Source organism: Barbus barbus (assembly GCF_936440315.1).
Source record: "Barbus barbus genome assembly, chromosome: 21".
In the NCBI taxonomy this organism is placed as follows: Eukaryota; Metazoa; Chordata; class Actinopteri; order Cypriniformes; family Cyprinidae; genus Barbus; species Barbus barbus.
In genome coordinates, this window is record NC_136749.1 from 30,430,972 (window position 1) to 30,441,155 (window position 10,184).

At 34.2% G+C, this 10,184-nt stretch overlaps 1 protein-coding gene across 3 annotated transcripts; it reads right to left on the reverse strand.

The window, feature by feature from the left end:
* Positions 1–1,799: 1,799 nt before the first annotated feature.
* LOC306887740 (transmembrane protein 222-like) lies at positions 1,800–8,127 on the reverse strand. 3 transcript variants are annotated; one of them, XM_079445731.1, is made up of 7 exons: positions 7,973–8,127; positions 7,358–7,442; positions 7,247–7,278; positions 6,516–6,612; positions 6,163–6,293; positions 4,310–4,395; positions 1,801–2,353 (listed from the first exon to the last, which is right to left on the reverse strand). In XM_079445731.1, the coding sequence occupies exons 1-7, from the start codon at positions 8,089–8,091 to the stop codon at positions 2,337–2,339; spliced, it is 567 nt and encodes a 188-aa protein (XP_079301857.1). In that variant the 5' UTR covers positions 8,092–8,127; the 3' UTR covers positions 1,801–2,336. The 3 variants fall into 3 exon arrangements, with proteins under 3 accessions (XP_079301858.1, XP_079301857.1, XP_079301859.1); XM_079445732.1 differs by lacking the exon at positions 4,310–4,395 and having other exon boundaries at positions 1,800–2,353; XM_079445733.1 differs by lacking the exon at positions 4,310–4,395 and having other exon boundaries at positions 6,163–6,222; positions 7,973–8,122.
* Positions 8,128–10,184: the final 2,057 nt, after the last annotated feature.

Consider the following 10,184-nt stretch of genomic DNA (forward strand, 5'->3'; position numbering starts at 1 on the left):
CATGAAGTAAAGTATGGAAGATTGTTTCAAGACAAAAAAATTAAAAGGTTGGCCTAATTGCAACATTTTATCTCACAATTCAGACTTTTTCCCCCCTCAATTCTGAGTATATCTCACATTGTGAGGTCTCAGTTCTTTTTTCTTGCATTTTATTTGTATATATCAGAATTGTGAGTTAAAAAACTACCTTTTTATTTTTAATTTTGTGGCAGAAACAAAAAAAGAAATAATTGCAAGATGTCAGAATTCTGAGTTTATGTATCAAAATTCTTCTCAGAATGGTAAGTTTATATCTTGCAATTTTATTTATTTTTTTCTCAGAATTGCAAAAACTCCAAATTACCTTTTTATTTTTTTAATTCTGCTGTGGAAACAAAAAAAGCTAAATTGCTATATGTAAACTCAGAATTCTGAGAAAAAAGCAAAAATTCTGAGTTTATGTAGTACAATTCTTACTTTTTCTCATAATTGTTTATATAAAGTTTCTCACAATTTTTTTTTCCCCCCAGAACTTTTCTTAAATGTCAGAATTGTGAGAAAAAAAAGCTAAAATTGTTTTTTACATTTTTAATTCTGTGGCGGAAACAAAAAAAATTGCAAGATGTAAAGTCAAAATTCGGAGAAAAAAAGTCAGAATTGCATACAGTTTATATTAGGGATGCACCGATACCATTTTTTCCCGTACTCACCCGATACCGATACGTTTATTTTGGTACTTGCCGATACCGAGAACCGATACCGATATTTCCATTGCATTTGTACATTTTTAAATATTGGGTACAGAAACCAAAAGAGTATGTATAATGTTAGTTGGTTAACTTAATTTATCTAATAGATACAGTCAAAATTTATTCAGAGGCCTTCAATATTTCTCACATTACCACAGTTTATTCACTATAGTTTAAAAAATAGTAATAAAATATAACAAGAACTCAGAGTTAAACTGTGTCCGAACAAATCCAGCTTGATAATGTCAGATAACTTTGATAGAGAGGTATGTAATGGATTACAATCAACTAAAAATTATTCAGACAGCTGTTAGTATGACAATATATACAGAACTATCAATACTTTGTCGGGCCACCCTTAGCCTTAATGACAGCCTGTAGTCTCCTGGGCATGCTGTCAACCAGCTTCATGTAAATCTGAACTTACATTCTTTCCCCAGACTCTGTCTGAATAATTTTTGGTCCCAAATTTGTATAAATGTTACTGGTAGTCCACTGTATGAAATTTGTTTTGTTATAATATGTCACAGTTTACTTTATTTTGCTATCCTAACTTAAATGAACTATAGTGTCCTGCACCGACTAGTAAAACAATAAAAATTATATCTGGTGTCTGAATGATATTTGGTTTGACTGTATATCATTCGGTTATTTTCAATTATATTTTTATATTATATCATATTATAAAATGTATTTTACAAGTTGTTACTTTCACTGTTCTTTTTTCCCCTCTATGGTACATCATCTTTAATTTAATAGCATTAGAGCTGCTCCATTGCTGCGGCTCAGTACTGTAATCACGCGTTTTGCTGCAATAATGCAGGGAACCACTCGTTATAAACCTCCTAAATGTGAAATCTTCAGAAAAGTTGCGTTTTTTTCATCTGAAACGTGCTGCGATTTATATTCCAAAGCCACACTTATAATGCATAATCCTGCACTAACAACGCTAGTTCTGTTGTTTTACCATTACAACTACAAAAACACATGTGCTTGCGTCCTTAATGTTATATTTTGTGCATGTAAGTGCATCTTAAGTGAGGACAAACATTAAAAAATAAGGACAAACATTATGGATATACTTTTGTATTTGGTCATATAATATAAATGAAGATGTACATAAAAAAAAATCAAAAGGAAAGAACCTGAAATTAAGCAAATTTACAGACTCATGTTTAATGTAAAACAATATACTCCTGTGAACATTCAGGATCATTTAAAACAACTGATGAAAATCAACTTAAATGCAAAGAGTTCAAAATGATCTTCATTCTCATCATTTTGACAGGAAACCGCTGCCATGTTTCATTTAGCCCCATCCACGTATGTGATATGATTATATTACAAATACATCAAATGCAAAAAGCTTATGTGATGGAAAAAGTCCCTGTAATTGAGTTATTTGCCATGGTACTGACAGTCTGTGTCTCGTGTCATTAGATGCTCAGAGGTCTCTGTATTCAGACGCGGCTCGTCGTGATCCTGAGTGTAAACTGCATCTCTCTCAGGGTTTGCTGAGATCCTCATCCAGACTCAGTCATCGCAGGTTGACAGCAAGGGCGATGGTGACGATGACCCCACAAATCATCAGGAAAGGCAGCCAGGTCTTCAGGAACCCCACAAAGCTGCAGGACACGAGAAAGAGACGAACAGAGACCTTCAAACGAGCCGCTTTAACAGCGAAGATAAAAACATTGGCCTTTTAGAGAAGCACATAACATTATAGGGGTAAGTTTAAACAAAAATGTAAATTCTGTCATTATTTACTCAGCTTTATGTCGTTCCAAACCCATTTCTATGTAGGTTTCATTAAGGTAAATTTAAGACGTAAGTAAAGACATTTTAAGGAATGCAATGAGTTGTTTTAGCAGCATTTCAAAGATTGAAAATAGAACTTCCTGCCAATCTCCATTAATTTTTTAATCATTCTATGGCTTGAATAGCTGTTTACAAATATTAGAATTAGTGATCGACCGATACTGATTTTCTTTTTTTATAACCGATGCCGATACCAATTATTTGCACGTTTATGCGCCCGATAACCGATATGCAGAACCGATATTTATTTACTGTTATAAAATAAATAAATGACTGCGTGAAGTAAGTCCATACTTCACTTTGGTTTTTCCTCCTTTCAGTCATTTAAAAAAAAATGTTTTAAGAATTAGCAGTCTTTCATCTTAAATTTAATCTTCATATTACAACAATAAAAAACATTTTATTTATAAAAAGTCATCAGCAGCAACACTAATATTAGCAGTAAGCAAAATAAATGTAGAATGTCTAATGTTTTCAAATGGAGAAAATAAATAAAGGACAGGAGTCATATCAACTTTTAACTACAGTTTTAGTAGGTTTATTAGCTGTTTAATAGGCTAAAGAGTGAAGAATAATTCACTGGATAATGTTAATTCACGGAATAATATTCTCTGGAATATTGGAATATAACAAGCATTGTATTTTATTGCATTTCTCAACTGCCATGTTATATTTTTTGTCGTTCTAAATTATGCTGCTGACAGCGCGGTTTATGCCTTTACACAGAACTATACTCAAACTGCGATCGCTCGTGGAGATAATAAATAATTTTCATAGAGTTGTATTTATTTAGATGTTTATAAGCAAAATAATGGTTATATAGTAAGTGTTAATACAATTCAGGGTGCTTCAAAAAAGTGAATCTTGTTAAAAGTTACATGCGGTGGCCGTGCTGAGCATTTCTTGAGCATCAACCGCTGAGTGAACTGCAATATGAAAGCGGCTTCACGAGACTAATGATGAGCATATAGACAACAGAGAGAGAATTACATTCAATGCTTTTCTTTCCAACATGTGCTAATTCATGGCTGTATTATTTAATTCAGGCAAAGTTACATCTTTATAGGGACAGGGTTTGACAGATTATCTTATTACTTAGAGCCAAGTTGCATAAACTACATATCAGGCATTTATGTAATACATCTAATTTGTGCATTAATGGCTGTTATGTTATGTTAATAAAGTGTACTAATCAAGTACCTGCACGCCGTTGTTGTCTTGTCTCCCCTCAGACGCGCTGCAATGGTGATCCTGCGCGCAATTCTCAAAACATCCACAAGATGGCGGCGTTTATCGGTGAATCCGATATTACAAAACCGATATCAGATTATGGTAAAATGCTTAAATATCGGGGAAAATATCAGTAAATCGATATATCGGTTGATCTCTAATTAGCATATTAAAAATGTACTTTTGTTGTACCTTCTGATCACACTGCAAAGTGATGTTCTTCCTCAGTATTTTTTTTGTTTTTCAACACAATTTTGATAATTGTTTTGTGAGAAAAAAAAGACGTTTGATATGACGATGTTTAGATATTTGTAAACAAGATATTCATTTTTGCAGTGCATGCAATATTTAATGCCATGTCTTTATGAATTTAAGACGTTCCGCTCTGATTTAAGACCTTCATTTGTTGAAGGGTGAATTAAGACTTCTTATGACCTTATTAGCATCCACAGAAACCTTGCTAAGGCAGATTGTCAAATAGTTTTTTGCTTTAACTATTGCATTAAAATGATGACTTTTAAGGATAATCTTACACAGAAAGCCACAATCCATCTCTCTCTCTGCAGAAAGCCGTCCTGCTGTCCTCTGCACCGCAGCGCTGAGAGCCCCAGCAGAAACACTGACATATAAAGGGGAAACCGCTGCGATAAATCATTCAGTCAAAGGTAAGGACACGACGACTTTTAAGAGCTGAGGCTGCATCGTGCGTATCCTTCACAGAGAAGGCAATCCCAGAATGCACTGAGCAGATGCAACAAGGGGATTTTGATTATAAATCAGGGCCTTAAAAAGTCTCAATTCTCCCTTCCTCAAATTAATATCTTAAAAGGTCTTAAATCTGAACAAAACGTTGTGGCACTAAATGTTGCAAGCACTGCAAAAAATGAATATCTTCATCAGTATTTTGTTCTGTTTTCCAGTACTAATATCTAAACATCCCTAAATCAGATGCAAATTCAACATATGAGAAAGAAACTGAACAAAATTAAGTGAGTTTATGATTAAAACAAGAACAAATATCTGTCAATAGAAAATGGAAACTTGTTTTCCCTTCGAGTTGATATTTCTGCCTACATTGGCAGATATTTGTTCTTGTTTTAATTATAAATTCATTTTATTTTGACCAATTTCTCATGAAACAAGACTTAATATTCTCAAGCATTTTGCTTCTGAAGTAAAAGAATCCAAAATCACTTTTTTGCAGTGTGATCAGAAACTGCAGTAAAAGTTATTTCCACTACTTCTAAAAGCTGGGAGCAAAGCTTGAAAATGAATAAAAAAGTAATAGGGATCTGTTGGAAATTGTATTTTTAAAATTTGAAGTACAAATACAAGACATTTACATTTAGGGAGCATTTTGATTTATTGTGGTCCCTTTAATTTATTCCTTAAATTTTCTTCACTTGGTCTTAAAAAGTCTTAAATTTACCTTCAGAAAACCTGAGAAATATACATAGAATTCATTGCATTTCCTTAAAAACCCTTACATGGGCAATGTGCTTGATATATATATATATATATATATATATATAAAAAATCTCATCAGCCTGAAGCGTCTAATTTTTGTCAAGGAGAAATAATAATTAGACCTAAAACAAGTTGTAATGCAAAACAACTATAATGCATTTTTTTACCGTTATATAAATTAAAGTTGCATTGAAACGAAAAAAGCTACATTTTTCTTCTTTATTGTGACGTTCATCCAAGTGCAACAATTTAACAGAAAAGAATAAACAGAGGGTGGGACTTGGTTCTGTGCATCAGTTGCTGATTGGATGTTGTGATATGGGGGCGTGGCTTTCAAAAGTGTATGCAGATGAGTTCAAGCTTGCAGGGGTGGAGCTTAAGGCTTGCATATGTCACTAGTTATGACATTCAGAAATATATGTGACCCTGGAGCACAAAACCAGTCATAAGAGTCAATTTTGTGAAATTGAGATTTATGCATAATCTGAAAGTTGGATAAATAATCTTTCCATTGATGTATGGTTTGTTATGATAGGACAATATTTGTCTGAGATACAACTATTTGAAAATCTGGAATCTGAGGGAGCAAAAAAATCTAAATATTGAGAAAATCTCCTTTAAAGTTGTTCAAATGAAGTTCTTAGCAATGCATATTACTAATCAAAAATTAAGTTTTGATATATTTACGGTAGGAAATTTACAAAATATCTTCATGGAACATGATCTTAATATCCTAATGATTTTTGTCATAAAAGAGAAATGTATAATTTTGAGCCATACAATGTATTGTTGTCTATTGCTACAAATATACCTGTGCTACTCATGACTGCTTTTGTACTGAATCAATAACATGCATGCATGCAAAAACAGAAGAGAATTTCATTAATTTGATCCGGACTTCACGCAGACAGAAGCTCACCTGACGTGTTTGCTGTGGATGAAGGACAGCAGGCAGAGGTTGATCATGTTCCAGGACGAGCTGTTATTATAGCGCATGAGGTTTAGAGCCATGGCCACATGAGAGTGACAGTTATCACAACACAGATTGTGCTGCAAACACAACAACAGTGTCAGGTACAAATGTGGAAATTAACTGGGTTGCATAACATCAAGGTTTTAAACAAAACAGCGTTTTTTTTGTACAGACTAAAGGTTCATTCAAATCAAGGACAATAACTATAATGATAAAAACAAAGATATAGTTTTAAAAATCATTCTAAATGTAATGGCATATGCTCATCCTACAAGAACACATTACAGTAGAGCTCTGACCATTCTGGTTTTGTACACCTCGGACGCCTCATGCACGGCTAAATCCCAGGCGTTCGCTCCGCCGCCGTACACTTTACTCTTATCCAGCTTCCAGTACCTGAAACAGCAGTCATTGAATTAGTCACACACTAGTTCTACAGTATTCAGTCTCATATGCACAGGCGATATCTGTCACAAGCTATGTTTCCATCCATCTATTTTCATGCACATGTTGGGATATCACATAAATAAAAAAACACTAGATGGAAACGCCAAATGTGCATAAAAACTTCTGCGCTCAACTAAGTAGGATAAATGCATTATCCAGTAAGAAAACGTGCATAAACTACGATAAATTCCTTAATGTGCATCAAAAAAGACTTAAAACTGGACTAATCAGCAGGCCGATCTCATTGCACTGCATCTGAAATGCTAAAGCTAGAGCAAAGTCTCGTCAAAATGCTTCGTTATAATTAACTCCCAGAACTGTGTTCCCAAACAGCAGACTCTGAAAATAAGATAACATGACCGCGTTTCATCATTTATTGTATTAAAAAATTATTACACAGTTAAATTTTTCTTTGTGATATTTAGCACAAGTTATTAAGGAAGTGATGATTTCGTTCTCCTCAACTGACTGGATGGAAACGGTGCTTTATTCGCAATTGTTTTATGCGATATTCCAATTTTGTGCATAAGTTTAATTCGTAACTATGGATGGAAACAGCTACATTCTCTAGTTTTAAACTCACTTTGTTGGTTTTCCAAACGCCATGTTGTCCTCCTGTGGAAAATAGGCATGAAAGTAGTCAGTGCATCAATGATAAACACAGAGTCAGCTCAATCCTCAGATATAAACTCACTGATACGAAATAAGGCCCTGCGAAGTCCCTGATCACACCGCTGGACGTGCAGATGCCCATGTGACCGATGAAGGGCAGGAACCACCTGCAAACACAACAACAACAACAACAATAACAACAACAATAATAACAACAACTAGTGCTGCCAAACCATGAATCGCTTCCAAAATAAAGGTTTGTGTTTACATAATATAAGTCTACTGTGTATATTTATTATGTTTATATAAATACAAACACATGCATGTACATATTTAAGAAAAATATGTTATGTTTACATATTAATATATAAAATATAAATATATACTGCATGTGTGTGTATTTATATATACATAAATATACACAGCACACACACATATATTATGTAAACAAGAACTTTTATTTTGGAAGCGATTAATCGTTTGACAGCACTAATATAAATCAGCATATTTGAACAGATATTGCGTGTTTTCTCTGGTTCTTCTGCATGAGTCACACACTATTGTCCTGTTTAATGCTGTAAAGCTGCTTGGACACGATCTGTTGTTAAAAGCGCTGTTTAAATTAAGCTGACTTGACTTCATAGCAACAATTAGAGATGTCAACATGAACACGTTAACGGCTCCGGTCGCCACTCACGTCAGAACCGGGATGGGGGTCCAGACGATGCAGTGCGGATAACGGCACATTTCTTTGTCGATTTTCTCGAAACCGCCGTGGAAGCTCTTCATCGCGTCTATCTCGGTAACATCCGCCATCACCGTCTGTGCGCCGTGACGTCATCGCGACGGCGTGCGTGCGTGCGCGCCACCAGTACAACATGTTTGATAGAAGCCTCCTCTGCTCGCCAAAGCAGCTTTTATTTGATCAAAAATACAGGAAAAACTGTGAAATATTATTGCAATTTAAAACAGCTGTTTTCTGTGTGAATATGTGTTAAACTGTAATTTATTTCTGTGATGCACAGCTGTATTTTCAGCATCATTACTCCAGTCTTCAGTGATCTTCAGAAATCATAATAATATACTGATTTGAAAAGAAAAAAGAAAATAAATGGATGCTTTTATCCATAAAGGATGCATTAAATTGATTAAAAGTGACCTACTAAAAGTCACATTTCAAATAAACGCTGTTCTTTTGAACTTTCTATTTATCTGTGAAAATATTGTGCAGCATAACTGTGTTCAACATTGATAATAATCAGAAATGTTTGTTGAGCAGTAAATCAGTATATTATTATGATTTCTGAAGATCATGTGACACTGAAGACTGGAGTAATGATGCTGGAAATACAGCTGCAGATCACAGAAATAAATTACAGTTTAACACATATTCACATAGAAAACAGTAATTTTACATTTTAATAATATTTCACAATTTTTACAGTATTTTTAATCAAACAAATGCAGCCTTGGTAAGTAGATTTTTTTTCTCTCCAAAACATCAAACATTGACAGCCAGTGAAATATCACACGTATAATATAATATAATATAATATCAGGCTAATAGTGTTTTATTTTTGTCCAAAAAGTAGTAGTAATATCATGAAGGTCAAAGTGGCCTATGTAAATATGTACTTAATTGATTCATAATTTCTTCCCATGTAAAAGAAACGAGCTCCATGCAGTAAATCCCAGGAGTGTTAGAACAGATGTGGCTTGTGTTGAAGTGACGCTTGCATGCGATCTCTGCTTTAATTCTTACTGTAGCGGGACATCTGGGCCACCGTACGGCCTCCTTCATCATCCTAATGACTCCGTTACTGTACAACACTCACAGAGTAACACTGGAGCACAGCTGCGTCTCTGACAGCAGGCCAGCAGATACAGGAGAGATATTCTGCTAAAGCAAAGGCCATTGCCTGCACTACAGTAATGTGGACTGTGGTACATACTACTAGAGCTTACTACATAGTGAATACTGCGCAGGAAACTGTTGCGTAATATACTACATCATCAACATCTCAATTATCAAGTTTTCACACATCAGTGTTATTTAACATCACTAAATCAATTATTAATATTTAGAAAGGTTTTGTTTTTTAATATATATATATTTATATTTTTATTTCATTTTAGTACAAACTAAACTAAATTAAAATGAGAGATGTTGGCTTGGGAACTAGCTGAAATATTTTACTTATTTTATTTTAAACTCTTAAATCTCTTTTTTAATTTGAGTTTCCTTTAACTATTACAACCATGCACTGAATCAACCCAAATACTTTAATTTATACCAAAACACAATCAATTAAATTAATAAATAATTTACACCAAATCACAAAACACATTTTTATGGGTTAAATCAGGTGAAAATCACTAACAATTCACTACAAATCACTTGGTACAGTGTCCAGTAACCGTCTTGGGAATAAATACAGTTATTGTGATTAATTTGATGTAAAACAGCTTTAACTTTTATAAGTCTGATCAAATAATGAGTCAAAATATAGAAATGTTAAAATTGCAATGGAAGGTGGAAATGTAGGTGGTAGGTCATTCACAGTATACATACTACATAGTCTGCTATTCTAATGTAGCCTAGATGTGCGCTATACTTTCCTCATTAGTGTATGTAGGCCAGGTGGCCTTTAGAGGACACAGGCTTGCTTCACTGTTTGTAGCACAACACGGCAGTAAATGAATATCACACGGAGGGGAAAAACTAACTATTCAGCAAAAAACAGACGTTGAATAATTGTGGGCAGGGAAAGTGAACATAACACCTTCATCAAAGCAGCACTCAGGGATTCAGCGACGAATGTATTTGCGTCAATTCAGAGCAGCCAATCAGCTGCGAGAATCACGTCTGCACTGGAATCCTCAGAGCAGCCAATCAGCTGCGAGAATCA